We start from the raw sequence: 26,264 nt of genomic DNA, 5'->3' as shown, positions 1-26,264 counted from the left end.
TCATTAAGACTTTGTCATATACGCAGACAGCTTCTGAACCATTAATGGTGGTTAATGGGGTGAGGAGGGTAATAAGCTTTTGACCACATATCTGTCTGTACTATTAGAATTTTCAGTAATCATACATCACTTTTATTTGAAAACTAATACATTTTAAAAGACTCAATGAAACAAATCACTGATATCTTTCATATATTAATTTTAGAATTAACCCTTGACAAAAATTATGAAGTAGGAGATGGTCTCTAATGCCTGTATCCATTCTCTTGTTTTTAACCCAATTTCCCACTCAGTATTCCTAGGCTAAAACTTGTTTACCTACCCAGGACCCAAAAAAGTATCTTATAGTTATTCACATTATGATTACATGTTATTATTTTATGGTGCTCACTGAGCATAGGACAGTATCTTAGGTCGAAAGAATGACCCTCTGTTTATGGCTAGTATCAGAGTGGAAGAAGGGGTTTGGGAGCAAGGCTTTTCTTGTCCTGTGATTCTGAAACCTTACTCTATAAACAACCATCTACTCAGGCAATTCTTCAAGAGCAGCTCTGCCTTGTGAGCCCACTGCCAAGGATGGAACACTTAATGGGGAAAGGGGCACTTAAGTGATTGACAGATCCAGTGACTGGTATGTGCATGGCAAGTCCCAAGTATATAAAAGTTTATGGCTTAACCGAAACTCAAAGACCCACCATTCCCACAGATAGCTTCTCTCCTACCTGATGCAAACGTTCCACTTAGAGGATCAATTGGTGGCAGAGGGGAGAGTCTGATAATGATGAATGTAACACACTATATATTCATACAGTCAATCTATCTATAGGGTCTTTGCAGATATAATCAAGTTAAAATAAGGTCACAATGGTTTAGGGTGGACCCTAAATCCAGTGACTGACATCCTTATACAAAGAGAGGGATTTGGAAACACAAGGACATACACAGATGGAAGACAGCCACGTGAAGAGGGAGACAGAAATAGGAGTGATGCAGATACAAGCCAAGGAATGGCATTTCATTCATCACATAATCAGGATTTTTCAACCAATGTAGGACAGTAACCTCTCAGATGGCCTGCCTATTTCCATTCTTAGCCTCCTACAGTCTGTTCTTGCACATTAGGCAGAATGATCTTTTTATTTATTTATTTTGTCTTTTTGCCATTTCTTGGGCCGCTCCCACGGCACATGGAGATTCCCAGGCCAGGGGTCTATAATCGAAGCTGTAGCCACTGGCCTAGGCCAGAGCCACAGCAACATTGGATCCAAGCCGTGTCTGCAACCTACACCACAGCTCATGGCAACACCAGATCGTTAACCCATTGAGCAAGGCCAGGGATCAAACCCGCAACTTCATGGTTCCTAGTCGGATTGGTTAACCACTGAGCCATGACGGGAACTCCCAGAATGATCTTTTTATAAATAAATCACATCACTTCAATGCCCCGGACAAAACCAGTCTAGGAATTCCTATCACACTCAAGGCGAAACACAAAGCCCTTCCAGGGCTTAAAGGTCTAAAATGTTTTGCTTCCGCCTATCCCTTCACTTCCTGTTCCACTGCTCTCCCTTCCCTCATGCAGCTCTTGCTGTGCTGGCCTCCTTGTTGCTGGTCCTGCACTCTAAGGGCCTCTAAGTTTATTGTTCCCACTGCCTGGATGCTCTTCACATGGCCTGCACAGAACTCTTTTCACATCTCTCTACTCAGTGCCACTTCCTTCGAGTTCCTGCTAGCCTATCTAAAAGAACAACCCCATAACTCCCTATTCCCTTAACTTGCTTCTTTTTTTCTTATGTCACTGACTCACCCCCTGATGTTACTGACATTACACTTAATTTATTGTATTTGTTTATTTTTTTCCTCATCTGCATTCCCCTATTAGAAATGTAAGCTCTGTGACAACAGAGATTTTTTTCTGATTTGTTCACTGTTGTATCTCCAGTGTCTAGAACAGTGTCTATTATAGAATAAGCACTTGATAACTTGTTGAATCAAAAGAAATAAATGAATTCATCTTGTGAGTTGCTTTGTTTTCTATTCTGCTCAGGTTGATAGGAAGCTTAATAATAAATTCAATGATGAGTCATGGTAACGTCTTAGCCTTCACCATGAGCATATATGCTTCTTCCCTTTTTAATAATATGATAGTCTATTTCATTCTTGTAACTTCACATATCCCCTTTAGTATATGATCTTTCTATATCTTTTGGAATGGGACAGAAAAACACCAAGAGGCAGGAAGGTTGGGTACCTGGTCATGTACCAGGGAGGCAACCCTCACTACGTTGGAAAGGGTCTATTTGTTAATCAGCAGAGATGCTTGAATGTGATACAATACAGCCCTCAAGCTAGAAGCCCAAATCTTTGACTGCAGGCTGATACTTGGGAGCCTGGAAAGAGCCAGATAAGGAGTCAGCGTGTCTAGGAGAGCCAGTGAAGGAGGGAAGCATGTTTTACCTTTTCATTCCTGCAGTTGTTCAGCCCCATGTTATTCATGGTGGACAGCTTCCCATCAACACCATGTGGCTGCTGCTGCTGTTGCTCCCGCTGGATTTGTTCTCGCATCTTCCGAGCCTCCTGAATAGCTTTCATCACTGTATCCTGATCCCCAAACAGGGCAGGGGAGTTGAGACTGGACAGGATATCTGCATACACAGGATGCATTATTAGAGGCTTGTAAGGTTAGACTCTTAAAAAACACCACTACTATCCATTCCCCTGTAGAAGGCTGCATTCTCCGCACAGGGAAGAGGCACATTTGCTATTAAGAAAATGGCAACAGAGCACAGGAATCCAGGGCAATGGAACGGTGCCGATTTTTGAAGCCCTTGGAGGATGCCCTTGCATTCCAGTTTGTCTGAACTCTGTCAATCCACCTCCTCAGAGATGAAGGTTCCTAGATTCCCATATACAGGTATGTATCTTTCCTAGCTATCTCTAACAATCGGTGGGAGAGTAGTAGGCAGAAGTGGGTAGGGAGGGGCACAGAGACACCTGCGCAGGCTGCCCATTATATCTGGTGTGCTAATGCAGGAAAGCTGTTTCTGGCCTAGCAGAATGAATCTGTGAGGCCAAATGTGTACTTTGGTGATGTCTGTATCTGTGTTTTCATATGTCCACGGCAGGAGAGAGGGGGTAGGAAGGAACACACCGCACTCTCCATTCCCCAATCACTGGCTGGTTAATGAAGCATTCTCTCATCATGCTGCCTCAGTTATTTACCAAGAGAATGACAACCCATTTCCTGCCCCCAACCCGAACACCCACTGCTCTCAGCTCCCTGCCTTCATGATAGTGAGGCTGTATGTGTGGGAATGGATTTCACATAAGGACAAAGCTTCACATAAAGTGAAAACACTTACTTTCATTATGTTCCATGCAAAACAGAAGGTCAAAATTCAAAATTAAACTAATTTTCCTTCATATCTTGCATTTTTACTATATTAAGTCAAAATTAATACTGTATTTTACTGTATTAAGTTAAAATTAATACTTTAGATTAGCCTTTCCAGTTTTAGACAAAGTAATTGCTTGCTGACAGATTTCAGCTGCTGTATAAAGTTTATTGTGATCTATTTGCTTGTATCCCAGTATGAGCATTTCATAGCACGTGTGTGTGTGTGTGTGTGTGCGTGTGTGTGTATGTGAGTTCGTCTCTGTGTGTGCACATACCTCACAGAGGCAGGACACAGGAAACTAGACTACAGTCAATCTCACACCACATCTGTGTGTGCAGTTCATATGCACACACAATTGAGAATAGAAAATATTCCCAACACTATTTATGGGAAAGATTTAAAAAGTGAAATAGTCACTTTTTAGGATACAGAAAACTCATAACTTTTTCTCTGAAGCTTTGATGATTAAAAAATTCTATCCAGTATTGTCTAGACAGGAGTGATAAGACTTTAGCAAGTTTCTAGCTCATGATCCAAGGAATACACTCTGCTAAAGTATAAAGTCCATAAGAGCAGGGCCTGTGATACAGTCATCTTTGGCCCTCACAGTGCTTAGAATAGTAAACAAATGCTTTTCAAACAAAATTCAGAAGTGGATTATAGGAGGGCCATTTCAAGATTGAGTCTATTATTTATTCTATGTTGGCTTTTCCCCACTCATCTCACAGCTTCCAACAATCCAGCAATCACATTCACATGCTGGAAATGATTCATTTCTCTCTCCCACAGCAACACCACTGACTTGGAGGGAAAACCTCCAGGCCCTTGAAAGAGGCATCCAGACTCCAAATGAGACTAGGCTGCTGTATGGATCTTAATGTCCCCAATTTCCAATGAGGAGAATTTACATCTCACCATCAGAAGATTCACTTAGCTTCAGCATAAGCCCAGTGAATATTCCAACTGTGAGTTTACAAAATGAGAACTGAATTTTATGTGAGAGGACACGGATTCTAGCATAGACTCTTCTAATTAATAGCCTCATGGCTGTGGGCAAGTCATTTTCCCCATAAGATCACAATTTATTATTCAATGAGAGTAATAATAATAATAACACACTATCTGACACATAAGATCACTGTGAAAAATAAAATGAAATAAGATAGGCAAAATGTTTTTAAACTGTAAATGGCTATACTAACACATTATTTTATTTATTACAGTGAGCATTTCAGGCTCCAGGAGTCAATAATACAAGGAAGGTAGTATGATGAAGAAATGCTAGTTCTCATCCCTAACCCCTTTGAACCTCTGGGTCTTTATGCGAAAATTAGAAGTCCTACAGAGTATAGTAACAATAATGTTCACACTTATTTGGCTCTCTACACCTGACAAGTGCTTTCACATGTACTGTTTCATTCCATATATTTATGGAAATGTGTTAGTATTAGTTCCTCCAGTCTGTTTAAATTGCATGTCTTTTGACATAGAAAACAGATTTGCAGTTGCCAGGGGCGAAGGGGAAGAGAGTGGGAGAGACTGGCAGTTTAGGGTTAGTAGATGCAAACTACTACATTTAGAATGGATAAACATTCTAAAGGTCCTGCTGTATAGCACAGGGAACTATATACAATCTCCTGGGATAGACCATGATGGAAAATACTTTTTTAAAGGAATGTATACATATATGAATGAGTCACTTTGCGGTACAGAAGAAATTAGCACAACATTAGTAAATCAACTAGACTTCAATTTTTAAAAGGCACATAAATTGCATGTCTTTCGGGTGCCAGGCACTGTTAGGCATTCTATGTGTCATTTTTTTCTTTTAATTCTTATAACAACCTATGAGCTAGATAGTATTATTTCCTTTCCAGAGATTGGAAAGTGAGTTCAAAAACATTAAATAATCTTCACAGAGTCACAGAGCTAGTAAGTAAAAGCTCTCAGTCCAAGTCTGCCTGATGACAGACCCCATGTTTTTCCTCTATACGTCTCACACCTGGTTATGAATATGCCTAAGATCCTTGGCACTATATCAGAGAATGTTAAGAATCCAGAGGATCATAATGATATATCTTATCAGATATCAATTTTAATTGTACATGATATCATAAGTGTGTCATTCATACCTGCTTCCATGCAAAACTGATAAGGGATAAGATACAAAATTCACATACACTTCACCAAAAAGAATGTAAAACTTCAAAGCAATTTTGGACTTTTTGGCAGGCAGCTTTTAGGCCAGGACCCTTTAGGCCCTTCGAGAATTCATGGTCACACTTGCCTGCCTAGAGGTGCTTCAGTGGCAAAGCACTTGACCAAACACAGAAATGTCTAAGTCTCTGGTGGCTGGATCTAACACATCATCATCTGAAGAACCCCTCTCAGCAGGATTTATATGATAACCTTTTCTAAAAGTTCTATTCACCTAAGACACCAAATTGGGTTATGTTTCAATAGAAAAGACAATGCTTTTACTTTTTTTACTTTCACTTTTTTTTCTTGTACTAAGGAACACTTTGGAAACAAGAATCAGTCATCAACAAACATGTTTTGCTTTCTTTTACCTAGTTCATAAGTCTCTTCCTGGTGTTGACCTTTCCATTTACCTAAAGAGGATCCTCTTCCCAAACTTCCTCCAATGGGGCTGGGGATGCTGCTTTTGTTAGGCAGACTGACAGGGCTGGTTTTGCTGGCTGGGAAGAGGGTCTGGGTGGGAGATGTTGGGGACTTTACAGGCTCAGCTGTCTTGGGTCGGGATGAGAGATTCAGCGGCTGTGCTGCTGCTTCATCCTACAAGAGTTTAACATAAACAATTATTTTTAAAAAAGACAAATGAAGCACATTATCACTTAGTAAGCCACAGTTATTTTACACCTCAGAGACAATGCCACATTCTCCTGCAATAATAACAGAAGAAGCTAATTATCTACCTCCTTGAAGATGCATCAGAAGGAAACCTCATTAATTTCCCTGTGTTATGCTTCTATTTACATTAACTGTGTAGTTGGATCATTCTTTTTGCCAAATTAAAATCTGAATTAGCTCACATTACAGCTTAATTTCCTAATGTGTTTTCAGGGATCTAAATTAACCTAGGGCATTTACAAAGAATTATTTAAAATTTCAGCAGCTCTGTAGTGCTTTTGTATTATTCTCTCTGAAAAGTTCCTGGAACTATAAATAGGCTCTGCCACTAATTTTTTAATATATATTTTAAATCAAACAATTGCAAGTACTTTAAAAATGGAAACACAGAAAGCCTTCTTCTGCTCTTCTGGGCCTTTGCCCAGGGAGCCGCATGCCACAGCATGGCTTCTATGTGGCTTTCTGGGTGTGGGCACCATTCATGGTCTATATTCTGGTCTCTATTCATGTTTAAAATTAATTTTTGCAAAGAGTAAGCACACATTATAATTATGTTTTATATACCATGCTATATGCAATTTATTTTTCATGTCTAAAGTGATGTCTCTTTATATTCCTTGCTATATATATTTACAGAATGTCTATTTTAAGATGCCTGTACTATGCTGAGCACAGTATTCAAATATCTGTCTTTAACTCTAGTTTTACCAGAAGCTTGAAAGCTAAGCTCCTTACCTTTATTTTGTTTCATTTATCCTGCCATAAAATACCCTTAACAACACTTCCATCGTTCAAGAAATTTAGTTGTAATATGAGCATATTCATTTAAATGTTTGGTTTTAAGGCCTGTGTTATTGTGTTTAAAATTAAATTGTCAGCAAATGTTAACTCCTATTTTGCTTCTGAAAAGGCACAGAGAACTTGCTTTTAATGCCATTGTTTAAAACATACAGTAGAGTTTAGCAACTAAGCTCGTTCCTCCTTGGCAAACATGTGACCTCTTTGGGCTCAATTTCTTCATCTGCAGAAAAGAGGGCCTGATTCTAGCCAATCTCTGAGGTCTCTCTTCCAGTACAAATGGTCATTGTTTAAGAGGGAATAAAAAGGGATACTAGAAAACAATACTCAGGAAGGATTAGAAAGAGAAAATGAAAATAACCTGCACAGCAGAGCCACTATATACCAACAAGGTGCTAGACATTCTGACGTACATTCATTAGCTCATTTAATCATCAATTATTCTATGAAGTTGGGCAGTATTATTCTAAATTTACAAAGGAAGAAGCAGTCAGAGTGTTAAAGCCATACATGAAGGGACAAAATTTGAATTACAGCTTATTAGACTCCAAATCCGAGGACTCTTTTCCACTCAACTATCAGAGAACAGAAGTCATTTGATAATGTAGTGATGCCCTAGCTTTCTTCTGTTGTTTTGCCTTGTTTGTTTGTCTTGGTAGGAGATAAGAAATCTGGCATATCTATGTTGCAATGTACTTTTATCTCTATCTAGACGTAGGATAGGTTCTCAAGAAACATAATTGTATCATTATGAATGTCAAGATTATTGGATGTGCTTAATTACAATTTACTTCCCTTTGCTCTGAATTCTAGTGCATTTCCTCATATCTAAGTAATGTTTTATATACCAGGTATTTAATTAGTTTTCTCCACATTTCTTCTACTTGGGATTCACTGAGCTTCTGAGATACCTGAGTTCAGAGTTTTCTTCAAATATAGAAAAATTTCAGCCATTAATTCTTCAAATATAAATATATTCCTTCCTTCTCTTTCTGGGGTGCCAGTTGGATACATTAGTCTGCTTGATATCTCACAGCACTGAAAACCTTTTTTCTATGTATTTCATTGTGGACAGTTTCATTGTTAGGTCATCAAGTTCACTAATCTTTTCTTCTACAATAACTAATCTGTTGATAGTCTAAATCAGTACTAATCTAGTGTACTTTCATTTCAAACACTGTATTTTTCATCTCTAGGATTCAGTTTAAGTTTCCCATGTCTTACCCTATAATGTTCATGTTTTCCTCTATCTTCTTGAATATATGGAGTTTATAACACCTGATTTTATTCAGGTTTGAATATATGCATACTTCAGAGATATTATGGGTTTAGTTTCAGACCACTGCGATAAACCAAACATCATGATAAGTCTAATAAGTGCAATAGTGTGTTTTTTATGTAAAAAATGTATACACCTTAATTAAAAATAGTTTATTGGAGTTCCTGCTGTGGTGCAGTAGCGCAGGTCGCTGTGGAAGCACAGGTTTGACCTTTGGCCCAATGCAATGGGTTAATATTTGACCCAGTGCAATGGGTTAAGGAGCCACTGTTGTCACAGCTGTGACTCAGATTCAATCTCTGACCTGGCAACTTCCATATTCTGTGGAAGAATACTTCATTGCTTAAAAAATGCTAACCATCATCTGACTAGCCTGGTTGCTATAAACCTTCAAATTGCAAAGAACAAACAAACAAACAAAAAAAAACAAAAAGCAATAGCTATGAAGCACAATAAAGTGAGGCTCAATAAAAAAGATATGACTGTGTATTCTAATTTCTTATTTATTCTTGTAATTCAATAATTGCTACTTCTACCACGAATGCCACTGAGTATGAGAAGCACTTAACAACTCACAATCAAGTCACTCCCCTTCTACCATGGCAGGTCTGGTGTTGATCTGCACACCCTACCCTGGCCCAACAGAAATTTTGTGGGTGTTTTTCAGGGAGCAGTTATGCTTACCTCTTCACTTGGCTATAGCTAGAAATCTCTTATAAGAGCTGTTTTTCCTAAAGGTCAGAGTAAAAACTTAACATTTTACCAGCTAAGTGGCTTTTAAAATAGTAAAAGAACTTATATAATAGTAAACAAACCCTATATCATGCATACATAGACACTCCTCACTTGATCTCATCTAAAGAGCACAATAAAAGCGGTGTGGTATCTTGAGGCAGTGCTCTTGGTCCCTGAGACCTTGAGTCCCCCAGTTCCCACATTTACTGTCAAAAAAAAAAGATGTTTTTACTGTCTGACTAATTCTATCATCTATGTCACTTTAGGGTCTGTTTCTAATGACTAACTATTGTCCTCATTGTTGTTCCTATTTTCTTGCTTCTATGAAAGCCTGGTCATTATTGAATAGATACTACACATTGTGAATTTTACATTGTTGGGTGTCAGAGTTTATTCCTTTAAACGTTTATGGATTTTATTCTGAGATGCAGAAAAAGTTGATCCTTTCTAGGTTTACTTTTAAGCTTTATTAGGCAGATTCAGAGCAGCGATTAATCTAGGGATCATGTGGCCTCACTACTGAGGTAATATCCTGCGGAGGATTCTACTTGGTGCCCATATGTCAGGAGATCTTTCCACTTTGGCCAGTGGGAGTACCTATAATTCTCAGTCCCTTGTGAACCTTTTAATGCTTTGTCTGCTACATCTGGTCTTTTCCTGGCCTCAGACAGTTTCTTCACATGCATATGCTGATTAATATGCAGCTAAATACAGGGGAACCTTCTGCAGATCTCCAGTGTTCTCTCTTTGTATAGCTCTTTCTTCTAGTACTCTACTTCACAAATTCCATCCACCTTGACATCCTTAAACTATGAACTCCATCTCTCCACTCAGGAAGGCTGCCAGGCTGCATGTGGATACCCATGCACTACTGCCTGGAAACTCCCTCTAGACAGTACTCTGGAACAATCATAGTGCTTGCCTCACTTGTCTCTCTTCTCAGGGATCCTGGTTCTGTACTCCTACTAGAAATGTCTGAAACAACTGTTTTATGTACTTTGTCTTATGTTTTAGTTGTTCAAGTTGGGAGTGTAAATCCCTATTCTTCTATAATTGTTTAAGATGGAAATCCTCTAGGTTTCTTTTAGGAGCTCTCTCAGTATATTACTAGATATTTCAGTCACAACCACTACTACCACCATCAGCATCTTCTTTATTACCATTAGGTTGTCATCATCATCGTCATCATCACTATACTAACATTTATGGAAGACTCGCTATATGTGAGAGGATGTGCTTCTCATTTAAGACTCAAAATAATATTACTTTCATTTTTACAGAGGCAAAAACTAAGGCTAAAAGAAGTTAAGTAACCTGCCCAAGATGACACATTTAGTAAAAATGACAGAACTGACATTTGAAAAGAAACATCCTGGCTTCTGCTATTGACAATTATAACAAACAAAAATTCTGGGGGGGAAAGAGTACAGAAGACCACCTATTTTTATTTGTGTTACCTTCAGTTAACAATACCCTTATGCCAGGTAGTCATGTTATATACAGAGGGAAAACAGGGACTATAAACAGATATATGAGATATTTTTGTGACCATAATTCTTTCAATTAGCAAAATATAAGATTATTTTCAGGGGTTCCCTCGTGGAGCAGTGGTTAAGGAATCTGACTGGGAACCATGAGATTTGCAGGTTTGATCCCTGTCCTTGCTCAGTGGGTTAAGGATCCGGCGCTGCCATGAGCTGTGGTGTAGGTTGCAGATGCAGCTCAGATCCCACGTTGCTGTGGCTCTGGTGTAGGCCCACAGCTGTAGCTCCAATTCAACCCCTAGCCTGGGAACCTCCATATGCCGCGGGAGCAGCCCTAGAAAAGGCAAAAGACCAACAAAAGAAAAAAATTCTTTTCAGAACTTCTACAGTAATAGGTGGGGGTTATTCTTTTTAAATTTTAGACATTTACTTTTAGTCTTGGTCTATATATTTTTACTCATGCACACAATAAACAATCTAATAAGTATAATAAATGTTTCCTTTGTTATGAACATAAAATATAGTCAAGTCAAATTATATAGAAAACTCCCTAAGAATTTGCATGTGGTCAAGTGAGTAATAAAATTCAGTTGGCCCACAAAGCTGGAATGGTAAAAGCAGATATAAACTTAAATTTAACCAGGGAACATTTTACTCATCCAATAAAGGCTTGGTTTGGTGCAGTTCCATTTGGCCAACCCACTTATAAAATGACTTTTTCATGTTAAAAATCACTAATACTCAATAACTCAAGTCATTGATGTTTGATATGCTTATATTCCAACAACTATAATTAAACAAAGTACCTTGATTTGAGTTGTAGTATTCTGACTCTTATTCACAAACAGAAACTCTTGGGACACAAAATAGATTGTCTGTTTCCACAAGTTAATGCTATCTTATTAAACGTAAACTGCCTGTCGTATCTCAACAATTATAGTAACAGAGCATAAATGTTCATCCATTTCTTTGGAAGATCTAAAGGCAAGGGTGGCACTGAATTAATTCCTTTGTGTCAGCACCGGCAGACCTTATCCCTCCTAATGATGTTTACCTTTTGTTAGTTATCTTTGGTATTTGGGAACCACTTTTTGGTTTTTTTTTTTTTTTTTTTAAGGCCACACCTGTGGCATATGGAAGTTTCCAGGCTAGGGGTTGAATTGGGGCTGCAGCTGCTGGCCTACTTCACAGCCACAGCAATGCAGGATCTGAGCTGTGACTTCAACCTACACCACAGATCACAGCAATACCAGATCCTTAACCCACTGACAAGGGCCAGGGATCAAGCCAGTGTACTCATGGACACTAGTAAGGTTCATTACTGCTGAGCCGCAACAGGAATTCCTGGGATCCATATTTTTTAAGGGCCTTTCTGAAATCTCAAAATTCCTATCTACAACTTTTAGAAAATAATTTCAGTACTTTTGTGGGCTTCAATGCCATTTTATTTGCCTTAGATGTTTCCCACGCAATGGCGTAATAATTGCAAAAGTTCTCCAAATGCACTACTTTGGGCACATTACAATAATACATCTATGCTTAGTATACCCTTCAAAGAAGTTAAGTCAATGATACAAAACAACTGTTTCTTTGAACTGCTTGAATTTGTTAATGCAATATAGGAAGCAAAGGCAATCATAAAAACCTATAAGTACCAACTGTAGCACAAAGCTGGACTGGATCATCAGTTCTCCTCTGTCACCAAGTAACTCTTGGCTGCCCCATTTTAAGGCACTGAAAATCAGTGAGGAAAGGTATCTATTAATGTTTCAGCCATAACTTGGGAGAGCCTGTTCATCCTTTCACAACTCTACATGGCATCAAGGCGTGATTAGGTAATGACCCTATTCATTCCTCAGAGCCCATATTTATAACTGCTTTTGAAGGAGAGAGACCATTATTAACAAACCAGGTAAAGTCCAGCATTAGGTTCTTTTTTGTCCCCTTATGTCAATCTACAGTTCTGAGATCCTCCTTCTCTAGCACTATGTTGGCTCCCCACCTGTTTAAGGAACTTAGAAGTGTCAGAAGTCTATGACAGAGACTGGTAATAAAACCATGGCCATTCATGCCAATGAACATTAAAAAATAAAAGCCAGAATCCAAAGGGGAAACACTCTTGAGAAGTAAGTTTGCAGATTTAGGTAAAGATCTCATAATATGGCACTATTGTTATCAAAAGGGAAACACCTGTTTCTCAGTGCTCAATCATGAAATTTACCATAAAGAGGAGCATTTTGGGGTTCCTTTATATTGCTTTGCTTCCTGCTGTTTATTCCCAGCACAGCCTGGTTCACTATCTTTCTTGTGAAGCTATTTTCCAAACTGTTTCCATAATCCTGCAAAGCAAATACCTTAACTTGAGTTACAGGGCTGGTCCCTCTCTTTTCATTTTTTATCCCAGTAGGTGAGACTGCCCCTGCTGTGTTTGGTGGCTGTGGAGTTGATGGCATCTTTGCTCCAGGTGACACCTGCATGCTGGCCAGCTGAGCGGCATAGAGCTGCTGCAAAACAAGGAAGACAAACATCATCTCTTTAAATGCAGCTGAAATGGAGTTTCCAAAAAACTTACCGTATTGTTAAATATTTCTCTGACAGTCTTGTAATTTTGCTTTCACAATTTTTAAAGAGGAAAATAAAAGAGAACAAATGGTACAACAGAAAGAAGAGCGGTATGGGACACATCCTGCTGTCCCTGTTTCTTCTAGAAATAAGTCTATGACCCTAAACAAAAGATTGAATTGCTCTAGGACTCAGTTTCTTTGATTGTACTAAAAGGAATTTGGCTAAATGGTCTCAAATATTCTTTCTAGTACCTAAAATCTTTATTAAAATTCTTTAAATGTCAGTATGTCAGTCATGTAATTTTAACATTTAGGAACTAAGAAACTAATCTAAACTTTCCTAGGGATTTCTGGAAGACCATCGTTCTAATTTAATACTGACTAAGCTTCTCTGGGGAAGCTGATCCTTCTGGATGGTAAGAGTACTGCCCTTAAGAGCCCTGAGGCCCTTAAGGTAGTTCCACTTTCCTCAGGTCTTATTTCTATGCAGCATATAACACAACCCTAAAGAGAACATAGTCAGATTTGAGCGGGGGGAAAAAAATCAAGCTTCTTTTTCCTAAAGAGGATGTTAATTCCTGTCGATTTATTAGCTTTGGGATGAAATCAGTGATAAATGAATGTGTCAATCTGCTGTGGTTAACCAGAATTCAGATACCTCAATCTTAACACTACTTCATGCCTGAAAACGCCATTCAAATATTTTCTTTTCTTCTTATCGTCAAGATTAAGCCATTACCTTGATAGTCACATTTCTATCATAAATAGAAAGCTTCCTAGTTCATCAACCACAGAGAAAATAGCTCAAACTTTGCCACATTAGTAGGGGAGAAAAAACAGGTGGTTTGTATGTAATTTCCAGCATTGCTATCATTCAGATGGACAAATAAAAAAAATTACAGTAATCAAAAACAGACCTTTCAGCACATGTAATTAAATGAAAGCTTAATAAAGAATAATTTGCAAGAGCCAGATGTGCTTATGTCATGATTGTTGCTTTCTTTGGAACAATTTTTCTAATATAACAAGCCTCTAAAGAAATTAAAGTTTCATAATTCTGTATATGCAATGACTCAGTGGCAAGAAAAATTCACAAGTAAGAGTCAGTCAAATTGCTAGAATTTCGGTGGCGGGGAGGGGAAGTTGTCTTGTTTCCTTTTTACCCTGTTGTCTCCTTTTCTTCTAAAATTCAGCCAGGTGTCTTCAAAGAGTGAGAAAGTGAAGCTTCTAAAAATTTCTGCTTGGATTAAGCTAGCGAAGAAAAGTTCTGTACTGCATGGAATAGAGATGGTTGGACATTGTAAAGGTATTGGCTATGTGGAGGCTGGTATCATGACCGATATGTCTTACTTGAGAGTATTAAAATCAAGAAATCTTAGAGAGGCAAGAGCCCTTAGTCATCATTTATGCTTTCATTTTACTTTATGATCCACAAGATCAGAAGAAAGTCAATTTAACTCAATCTTGAGTCCTTCAGGGAATTTCAACTAGTGAAGAAAAGCAGAAAAAGAAATTCTGGGGAACAAATCTATTTTTTTTCAAAGGCTGACTAAATTCAGAAATCCTTCAAAATAATTGAACGATATAGTTGTCTTTTAGAAATAGTGTTCATTGCTTCCTCTAAAGTTTCGACAATCATTTATTTTATAACACTTTTTAAAGTGTTGTACTTAAGAAAAGCAAGATTCCTCAGAGTTCCTTGTGAGTTGTGATTACTGACACAGTAGGGGCAGGAGGAAAACTCACAGAGCTGGGTAAACTGGACAGTAGAATATCAGATAAGATTTAGAATGAGGGAGTTTCCATTGTGGTGCAGCGGAAACAAATCCGACTGGGAACCCTGAGGTTGGGGGTTTGGGGGTTTGATCCCTGGCCTCGCTCAGTGGGTTAAGGATCTGGTGTTGCCATAAGCTGTAGTGTAGGTCACAGATGCGGCTCAGATCCCATAAGCTGTAGTGTAGGTCACAGATGCTGTGGCTGTGGTGTAGGCTAGCAGCCACTGCTCCGATTCGAGCCCTGGCCTGGGAACCTCCATATGCCACAGGTGTAGCCCTCAAAAGACCAAAAAAAGATTTAGTAGAATGAGCTTTGAAATAGAAATCAGAAATTGGATTCCAATGTAAAGACAGAAGGAGCTCACGAAAATAAAAATGTTCACATTCTGTCAAAGAAAACATGATTATTTTAGATATAAGTATAGAGCTTTTCAGATTGAAGATTTTGGTATGACTTGGATAAAAGAATGCTATTCATTAAATAGGCATAGGTTTACAGAATCATTTCACAGATAGTTCATCTTCTAAGTGAACATTAACAGAATATGTTCTATACGCCAGGCTCTGTGTTAGGAGCTGAGGAGGATTCAAAGTTGGAACAAGGATATAGCTCTGGGGGAGTTTTAAAATAAAGATCCTAAACACTTGATTTGCAACTTTCTTGTAATGCTTATTATTTTTTTTATTAACTTTGCGCACAGGTCTTATTTTGCTTGATAGACTATAAGCTTATTGAGGTCAACCTAATTATTTTTGAATGCCTCGCATCAAGAAGGCCTAGCATCAAGAGAATTGCCTTGCAAAACAAAGAAAATTAATCAATATTTTTCCAAATTAATATGCTATATAAATTCACTGGATATCAGGGAGGAGAGATATTCTCTCTATAAACGAGGCAACAGCAATTGTATATGATTACATTTATTGTAAAAGTAATGAATAATTTTATGGTGTTGAGTTTTAAAAAAATAAAAGGAAAACAAATTCAGTCCAAATCGAATTATACTGCTTGACAAGAAATGAATTATTCTCTTGAAGTCATTTTTAGAACGTTGACTAGATAGCTCCTAACTGCTAGCTTCACTAACCTGTATTAAACTCTTCTAACAGAAATTGTAATACTGATTTTTCTTCCCTGCCTAATTACTTATGAAGTGTCTCTAAATGCTACTGCATCATTTTCTGAAAGAACATAAAATATAGTTATTCAAATAAATAGCTTTAGGAATTCCCTTGTGGCACAGTAGGTTAAGGATCCAGTGTTGTCACTGTTAAGGTGTGTGTTTGAACCCTGGTCCAGGAACTTCTGCATGCCATGGGTGCAGCCAAAAAAATAATAAATAGCTTTAAGTTAGAAAACCCCTTTGCAAACTAATGGCTTAGGAAGGAAAAAGGTTAAACTCTGATTAACTATTACATAAGGGTTTACAAAAAAGTCACTCCATGTAAGACTCTCAGATCGTAGTTCACAGTCATAATGATGACAGTAATGAATATTCATTTCCGAACAACACTGAGGTTTAAAAAATCAACAATGTAGTAAAGCTTGTAACAGGCTTAACCAAAGTCCTATAAACATTTAAACTTTGGTGAAGACTGTTTTTGTAAATATAGGTTTTTCCATTTCCATTTTGAAAAATGTTCAGTGATTATTTGGGATCTTGAATTGTCTCTTTACCCCAAATATGCATATATGTAAAAATGAGCCTAGCTAAATATTTTTCAAAATCATAAATTCACTCATATTTTATAGGAGTACTTTAAGTACTATAAAATAGTACTGTTACTATTTTATGGCTAAAAATATTCTAACTTTATTAATAGTTCAGTTTTAATAAAGTAGCCAGCGTTAAAATTTTCGTAAGCTAAACAGTAACATACTTAGTACCTAGAACAGAAAAGAGCTTAATTCACCATTTAGTCTAGTCTGATCTCCTTCTTCCACTGATGAGCTGAGGTCTAGAGAAGAGAAGTAGCGTGCCCAAGATCATATGGTTAGTACTGAAGCTAGAATAAGAACTCTCTAGCTATCATTCAAACTTTATCTAGAGTAGAAATGGATATATGAACCAACCTTTGTACTTTTCAAGCACATTTCCAGTATTGGTGAAATTGTTCAATGGCCAATCTTTACCATCTGTGTACTATTAACTAAATACTGTGCTAAACAATGGAGGTGCAACAACAAGCAGCTCAGAAATAGCCCCTTAATAGAGCCAGTAAATGCTCAGGCAGTAACTGAATTATGGTTGGGATAAGTGCTGAGAAAGAAAAACAGAGACTGTTAAGAGACCAGCGAACAAAGGTATTTAACATATCTAGAGGATCAGAATAGCTTCTCTACAAAGTAACACTTTAAGAACCATCCAGGTGGAAAGGGAGGGGTAGCATTTTATTAGGCCATATTAATAATTTCAGACTTTATTCCCCACTGAGAAGTATCTAGAAGGAAGAATGAACTAAAACCAAGGCACACAAAGAATCTTTTCTGTGCTTTACCACTAACTCATTGACCAATCTTTTAAGTAAAATGGATGAGGAAAGTCCTATGAAGATCTCACAAACCCACAAATATATACCTGTAATAGTGTTTCTGGAGTTGTGTGTCCTGAGACTAGCCTTAAAGAAAACCTATTTTGCATTTGGATCCTAGTGCCATCATAATAACTAAGTCTGCTTAGATTCAACACAAAATAATGGTCCTACCCACTATTCAGCCTTATGGAGAAATGCCTGAATGTCTTTGAGTATACACACTGGCCTAAGGCCTGGACCTAAGAAATGGGTCAGAGTCATTTTACGACACTATTGTATTTGGGAAGAAAGGCATGCTTTCCCTCCCAAAGAGCCAAATTTATGTCAAATTATAATGGTTAGTGTCACAATGTATCTAATATTTACCATAATGTGAAATATATTTTTAGACCTGCTTTCTATGATAAAAATCAAAAGAGAGCACCCTAGACAAAGAGGTGAAAGATCTTTTATTCTCATAATCACATGATTTTCACGTAACCACATAACCACTCATTCAGTTATCAACCTCATTCATTCCTGTGTTAATTCAACAAACACATATTACACACCAGCTCAGCCAGGTCCTACGCTAGGTATTTTACACTTATTATTTTATTTCATCTTCAAGACAGTTACATAAGATAGGAATTATCTCTTTTAGAATAAGTCCCACTTTAAAGCCCATGTGTGTTCTGCTTTTGTACGTTAAAATTATTTTAAATATGCTGTACAGTGAATCACAATGAAACCCTTTTCCTGTTCAGAACCACCAGAGGAGAGTCACTGTCCAAGAGAAGAGATTCTAACATTGCTGCTCTTCTGAGCTCTCAAGTAGAAAACCTAGTAAACTGTGTTTCCAGATGTCTTAAAGCTTCTTTTTCTAACATGGCTTTTTTACAGTCCTCAAACAGAGAAAAAAAAAAAAGAGTTAAGGGTACTTCCAGTCATCCTGAAGAAGCAAGGGGCACAGTTTTTAGCGAAACTCCCCTATTCAACCAAACTTCGGGCCACAATAGAGGACACCTAAAATACCCTAGTAGCATATGCTTAATAGACTGCTGAAATAAAAAGAACTATGCAGGGTATAGGTAGAAATAGAAGAACTTGATAAAAAAGAAAATTGACAGGGGTTTTAAATTGGCCCAGTATGCTCTAGTATTGGAAACCAACAGTAAAAAAGCAGGTACAACTTCACACACTGGATTCTCTTTGGAGTAAATTCTCCTGTGTTTTGTCATTTCAATTAGAAAGGGCATTTTAAAGTGGCCTGTCTGAATCTGACCCAGAGAGAAGAAAAAAAAATTCTCCTTCAAATACAACTTACCTATTGGTAGATAATGAAGAAAGGAAAAGAAGAGAAAATGCTACTCCATAAAAACAGATTCAGTAGGCACTACTGAAAGATTTCAACCCTCATCTTTATATTTACCTAATGTGCTGTGGTTCCACATAATGTGCAAGAACTCCAGGCCTCCAGCCCAGGTTAACTCAGATACTGTTCTTGGGTACCAGACACTATTCAGGGGCAAAATGCAGAGACACTGGAGAAACAAGAGGGGTGTGAGTAAGGGGGCATCCTTAAGGAAATGCCATTATTTACTTGATGGATGCTGCCTGACACTGGGTCCCAAGCCTGGCACAGTTCTGCAGGGATATCCTGGTTTTTGTTACCTTCTCAAAACAATGCTGACGATCATTCCTCTGCCTCTCAAGCAAGGCATGCTATAAAGCTGGATAAGTTCAGCTGTGAGGCTGAGAGAAGGTGGAACGGAGACAGGGGTAATTAAGCAGACTGATTTAGTGCTTGTCCAGCACAGGGAAGAAAATGTGTCAGTAACAAGTCATTACAGACTGAAGGAGGGGTGGGCGAGAGAGCTTAAAAATAATTTGAAAGAGATCACAAATACTTTTACTTCTCATAAACCTCCAATGTCAACAAAATGATCCAGGAAATATAGCTGTGGTTTTATGGAAGGAAAGAACTGAAGGCCTTGTTTTCAGCACAGAAGGTACTTGTTTAGTTATACCCCTAATATTTGACACCAAGAAAACGGGCCGTAGGGATAGGAGGTGAGAGGAAGAAGAGAGGAAGAACTACTTCTCCCACTCATCACATATTGAGTTAATTTCCAAGTTAATCTCCTTGCCCCTCCTGCATATTTTTCTACTGCCATATTTTTTCCTTTCCTATTAACTCCTCTTGCTTGTCATGATTCTAAACATCTTTGGAATCTCAACTCAAATATCGCTTTCTCCTTAAAGACTTTTCTGACCACTGCCTCCTTTGTCTTCCCACCATATCTCACTCTCTATCTCTGTGTACTTTCACCAAATTCTGAGCCCCTTAAGGGAAGAGCTGAGTCATTTGTTTTTATGTCCCTAGCAACTAACTTGATGCCTAACAATTAACTGATGTGTTAACAAGAACCACGAAAACTCCTTCATTTACCTTTTTGTCTCTGCCTTCCTAAAATTGCTATAATTTCTGCCCACACCCTTTTCTTAGTACGCTTTTCCTCACGGCCTCTCCAAAAGGAACCCCAGAGATGGAGGTCATTTCTCTCCATTTCTGTCTTCCTGAACCAATAAGCACTTGAGTTCACCATAGAATGAATTGATTTTCTTGCAAAGAAACACTACATAAAACGATGTTAGAAGGAAGAAGTGCAAATATGATCTAATCCAATCCCTTTGCTTTACAGAAGAAAACGTAAGCTTAGAAAAGGAAAGGACTTGCATAAGCATACCAATGGGTAAGCAGTGGACAGAATGAAATCTAGAAACCAAGTTCCTTACTGTCCCCATTCAGTTCACAAGGACTCATTTCTCTACAAGTTATGTCCTCTTGGGGAACCAACTACAAAGAGAAGTTGTATATTCTATCAGAACTTTCAGTTTGGGCTACATAAAAGGGATGTTTTCCCGCCATTACCTTAAGGTTTAAAGAGAAATTCATCCTATGTGTACTTCAAGAATAACTGTTGGGCATCCAAGAATAATTTACGTTGTAGGATTTTATGTTAACATTTGTCTTAAAATGTACACATTTTAAAATGCAACCACATTATTAGGTTAAGGTAATTACAATTATATTACGATGCCTATAGGTTTTTAAAATTAAAGTTTATGTGAATATACACAAAAGGCCAAAAAATCTGTCTCAGGTGAGAGCAGGCCTATTTCACCCCCTTTGAGATTTCTGCCATTTGTCTTCCCACCAAAAAAACCAAAGGAAAAATGGGACAAGCATTGACTCTAATCCACTGGAGAGCCAGGACTTGTTTAATTCATTTCATTATCCCTTGTAGCCAGCCCAAGAATGTCAAGTAAAGAAAAATAAATTGAAAAAAAGAATCTTCCTGGCTAGAGATCATCTTGCCTATTTTCCCATTGTGCTAATGGGATGCAGAATAGGGGGACTATGTTGGATGTGGAGGAGAGGAGAATCTGTAACAAAAGAAAAAAGGACAGGAAAGAGGCTCAGGTCAAAGGTCCTACCCTCACACAAAGAGAATTTAAAAAAAAAAAAGTGGAATTCATCAAATAACAGAGCGCCCAGTTGTCTGCTATTATAAAAAAAAAGAATTCATTTTCCAATTGCACCAATTATATTGGAATGCATTCCGAAAGAGCATAGACTTATCAAATACAGTTGCATAGTGCAAATAATTAAAAATAAACAAAGCCACCCTGAGTAGTTTTAACAAGAAAACTCAATCTCTTTCTGCTTCTTTCAAGTATCTTTTCTTTCAGTATGCTAAATTAAATATGTAAATACATAACACTTTATTTACAGAAATAAAAGTTCAGTCATTGAAACAATTAATAATTTGGTTCTTGGAGAAGATATTTGAAGAGGTGATAATGAGGGCAGTTGGAAATTGGCATCATGGGAATGAATCTGACTGTTTTCCTCTGTTTCCGAGAGCTGGGCAAGCAATAGTGAAGAGACCCAGCTCTGAATGTGTTCCAAGGAGTACAGCTTGCGTTTGCAATGCTCCTTTAACTCTAGTCACAAAGCCGTGGCTCATCAGAGAAGCTCTAAACAAGTGCATCGTGACTCTATCAATGGGACATAAAAACTCATCAGTGAGTCCAGAAGTTGAATTTGAAATCCAAGCATTATTTCCCATAAACTAAGTCACAGGCAATTTTTTTCAATGGGTATGTATATTTGAGTGCATGTGCTAAGTTCAATAAAATACTTTTAGTAAATGAATATATGTTAGGTTCCCAACATTTAAAAGCATTGTTTATTTGTAACTGAAAGGTGAATTTCAGTTCAAGTTCATTCAAAAAGTATTTATTGAGTAGCTAACTGCTGGCCAAGTACTACATATCAAAACAGAGGTGAGCAGTGACTTTGTAGAAGGGAGTCAAGGGGAGCAGACAAACACAGATATATAACTCTGATGGTGGTATGTATGGAATATAAAGTGACCACATATATTAATATGTGGGAGAGAGGATTTTTAAATATAGAGGAGGTTAAATTTCTCCAAAGAAGAAATACAGATGGCCAATACACACATGAAAATATACTCAAATCAGTAATTATTAGAGATTTGCAAATCAAATCGAAACTACAGTGAGGTATCACCTCACACCACTCAAAATGGCATCATCAAAAAAATCTACAAATAGGGAGTTCCTGTTGTGTCTCAGCAGGTTATGAACGCAACTAGTATCCATGAGGTTGCAGGGTTGATCCCTGGCCTTGCTCAGTTGGTTAAGGATCCAGCATTTCCCTGGTATAGGCTGCAGACACGACTCGGATCGCATGTTGCTGTGGCTGTGGCACAGGCTGGCAGCTCGTATTTGACCCCTAGCCTGGGAATTTCCATATGCTGCAGGTGCAGCCCTCAAAAAAAGCAAAAAAAAGTTTACAGATAACAAATGCTGGAAAGAGTGTGAAGAAAAGGGGATCCTTTTACTCCGTTGGTGGGAATGTAAGTTGGCTAAGTTACTATGGAAAACAGTATGGAGGTTCCTCAGAAAACTAAATATAGAATTACCATATGATGCAGCAACCCCACTCTTTGGCATATATCCAGACAAAACTACAATTCAAAAAGATATATGCACCCCTATGTTCATAGCAGCACTACTCACAATAGTCAAGACATGGAAACAACCTAAATGTCCATTGACAGATGAATGGATAAAGAAGATATGGTACATATATATGGTGGAATACTACTCAGCCATAAAAAGAATGAAATAATGCCATTTGCAGCAACATGGGGATGTAACTAGAGATTATTATACTAAGGGAAGTCAGTCAGAAAGAGAAAGACAAATACTATATGACATCACTTATATGTGGATCCTGAAATATGACACAAATGAACCTATCTATGAAAAAGAAACCGACTCATGGACATAGAGAACAGACATGAGGTGGCCCAGGGGGAGGGGGAAGGGAGTAAGATGGAGTGGGAGTTTGGGGTTAGCAAATGTAAGCTGTTATACAAAGAATGGATACACAACAAGGTCTTACTGTATAGCACAGGGAACTATATTCAATATCCTACAATAAGCCATAATCGAAAAGAGCATTTTAAAAAAGAATGCATATATATGTATAACTGAATATGTATAACTGAATCAATTTGCTCTGCAGCAGAAATTAACACAACATTTTAAACAACTATACTTCAATAAAAATAAATACATAAAAAATTGAGATATCCGCATATCATAATTTCAAAACTTTTAAGTGTACAATTCAATGGTATACATAATGCACCATGCTATACAGTAGAAAAAAAATTGTACTGGGGAAATAACAATAAAAAAATAAAATAAAATAAACAAGTAAATAAATAAATAGGAGGTCAGAAAAATCAAAAGAAGGAGACATTTGAGTAGAGACTCGAAAGAAGTGAGAGAGTAAGCCAGATCATTATCTGGGGATAGCGTCCCAGCAGAGGCAAAGGATAGGTGAAAGTCCAAAGGTCAAGGATGTGCTTATGTTTTGAATGTTTGAGAAACAGGAAAAAAAAAAAAAAACCAGCAAAGAGGCCAGTGTGGCTATAGCTGAGTGAACTGGGCAAAGGGTAATAGGTCAGCTGTCAAAAGATAGCAAGAGGGCCAGATTATGCATACCTTGTGTACTATCAGACTTTGGATTCCATTCTGAGTTTCTGGGTTTCTAGGAAACACTATTACAACAACATGGCAGACCTGGAAATCCTTCAGCAATACCCACAGGAAAATCTGGAGATATGCCAGGGCTGCCTTGCCTTGGCCTATGATGACTGCCAAGAAACCAGATGCTATTGCTGAAAAATATTCTACAACTGCCCAGCTTCTATGCCCTTCGACTTCCATCCATAACTAAGCCTCCAAAACAACACAGAATAAAGACAAATATGGGTAAGTATGCAATGAAAAGAGTTTTTGAATTGTTAAAAATACATATTTGGAAAAAACTGCATGAAAGGAAAGTATAATATTTTCTAAAAGCTCTTCTTTCCTCTTTAATCAATGGACAGAATAAGGTAGCTGGTTGGAAATAAACGTATTTATTACACAAAAATGTTTTTTAGTGTGTTTAAACTGAACTTGGTTTTTAATTTCTCAGGCGACTTTGGAAGATTGAACACAAGAATTAGGCTAATGAACAAAATTTCATATCTATGATGTACAGATTTATTAACTAAAAACCTCATATTAAACAGTATTAACAAGAAATGTGCATTTGTAATAAATACTGAGAAAGATAAGGATGTATTTTGAATCACTTTTAAGTGATCAAGTAAACTCAATAAGAAATAATGCAAAATATCCTATTCTCTTCCTCTTACATTTTCCTTTGTATTTTTTACATTCAGATAAATGTTTTATCCTGTTTCAGAGCCACCTCCACTGACTGTCATTTTCAAACTGCAAATTATTAGTATTGCCAATTGGAGAACTTCGGCATATTTTGCAGTATGTAAATATGCCATCTGTATCCTAAAGTAATACCCAAGGCTTAGTCCCTAATTAGCAGAAAGCAATGGTACCTTATACATAGCAGCCATAGCAAAAATCATTCAAATAGTTTGTAGTAAACATACAATGTGTTTTATTGTCATTAGATATGATACTGATACATATCTCAATAATTCACCTTGAAAAATCATTATAGCAGATGAAGGAGGTAATGGTTAATATAAAGGACTGAAGAAGAAACAGAAAAATAAGGTTTATATGTTGTTATGAGAGGCAGGATAGCACAGTGATTAAGAGTGCGCACTCTTCAGTGAGAACCTACTAATTATGTGATCTTGGGCAAGTTATTTAAACTCTCAGGGCCTTAAATTCCCACATCTTTAAAATGGGAAAATTGTAGTACCTACTCCAAAAGATTCATTGTATGGAATAAATGAGTTAATGCACACAACATACTTAGAACAGGGGTTTAACCACAAAGACTCAATAACTGTAGGCTCTGAAATCCTTATAGGTACATTTGCTTTAACAGATACCATTCCAAAGATATTCAGAAAAACTCCTGGCATTTTTATTCAATTTAGCAAAAATGTATTAGGAATACAAAGATGAAGAAGATAGGCTGTCTTTCAGGTACTTACAGCAAGAATAGGGAAGAGAGAGGAGGAAAGATACAACGTGACAAATGGTATAATGAGGGAGTTCCCTTCGTGGTTCATCAGGTTAATGAACCCACTGGGATTCATGAGGATATGGGTTCAATCCCTGGACTTGCTCAGTGGGTTAAGGACCCAGCACTGCTGTGAGCTGTGGTATAAGTCGCAAATACAGCTCAGACCCCATGTTGCTGCGGCTACAGCTCCAATTTGACCCCTAGCCTGGGAACATCCATATGCCATGGGTGTGGCCCTAAAAAGCAAACAAAAACAAAAACGGTATAATGAAAGCATTTACAAATTACTACTGAAACACCATCAGGAGGAACAATTAGGATTTTTTTAACCCCAAATTTATTAAGATATAATTGGTAAATAACGTTGTGTAAGTTTAACATGTACGTGTGACAATTTGATATATGTATCTATTGTAAAATGATTATCACAATAAGGTTAGTTAATAATTCATCACAATTAGTACCGACTAAGAATAGTTAGATAGCTCTTACTTACAGTAAAGTCCAAAACAGAGATCTTATGTTAGCTAAAATTTTTAAAATAGTCCTATAAAATTACTTAACAACTACAAAAATCATGAGCAGAATGGACCCCAATCCTTGCAACACAGGGAGTTTTCGGGCTATTGGAATTTCTGTTTTGCTTTTAGTAATTTCCCCTCCCAGCCCATTCCTTTGGGCTAGTACTCAAAGACTGTGCTCCAGAGAACTAAAATGTTCACACTAGGGCCAGAGTAGCTTTGAAAATGCCTTAAGATTTATAAAATGTACCAATTCTCTGGAAAAAGGGAAACCACCCTTGGCTATTCATCTAGGAAACAGGAACTTTGCTTTGTTCTTGTTTTCATTGTCTATTGTTGGACAGAGAAAACTGTTTAGGCATTCAAAGTCCTAATTTTTTTGGGGGGGTGGATTTTTCAGAATCTCAATATCTCTTCTAAGCCTACCATAACAGCTCTAAGAAAAGTCTCATTACATGATGTAAAATCACAACTTTAGTTTGTTAAGAGGGCATAACTCCAAGCGAAGCATGGAATATTTATGTCTCTGTGCAGCTCTTTGAAGGAATAATCTTATGTTTTTGTGCCTCTCGTGGGTCAGAGGTTCAAATCAGCACTTCTTTCTGTCACTTCTTATATGTTTTACTACAATTTACAGCTCAGCAAGAGGACTCATAAAACAAAAGTGTCTATTTTATTTCAGCAACTAATTCTAGTTAATCAAAGATTTC

The 26,264-nt window shown here is 37.5% G+C and overlaps 1 protein-coding gene across 50 annotated transcripts in view; it reads right to left on the bottom strand.

Annotated features, from left to right (window-relative positions):
• Window positions 1-26,264, bottom strand: part of SOX6 (SRY-box transcription factor 6) — a 614,027-nt gene that overhangs the window by 76,315 nt on the left and 511,448 nt on the right. For 18 of the 50 annotated variants that reach the window (XM_021085331.2, XM_085011902.1, XM_021085349.2 and 15 more), the window contains 3 exons: window positions 12,920-13,069; window positions 5,969-6,194; window positions 2,458-2,645 (listed from right to left, as the gene is read on the bottom strand). In XM_021085331.2, the coding sequence (XP_020940990.1) occupies window positions 2,458-2,645; window positions 5,969-6,194; window positions 12,920-13,069 (564 nt within the window). The remainder of the gene's footprint in view (window positions 1-2,457; window positions 2,646-5,968; window positions 6,195-12,919; window positions 13,070-26,264) is intronic. The other 32 variants (XM_085011890.1, XM_085011914.1, XM_085011894.1 and 29 more) reach the window with 3 other exon arrangements.

Source organism: Sus scrofa, chromosome 2 (genome assembly GCF_054392235.1).
Source record: "Sus scrofa isolate SSC_HxYL_T2T_F1_AM1 chromosome 2, Sscrofa_HxYL_maternal_Yorkshire_Landrace_v2.0, whole genome shotgun sequence".
NCBI classification, from domain to species: Eukaryota; Metazoa; Chordata; class Mammalia; order Artiodactyla; family Suidae; genus Sus; species Sus scrofa.
Note: the sequence above shows the minus strand (reverse complement) of the source record. Positions and strands in the feature narration are given on the sequence as shown.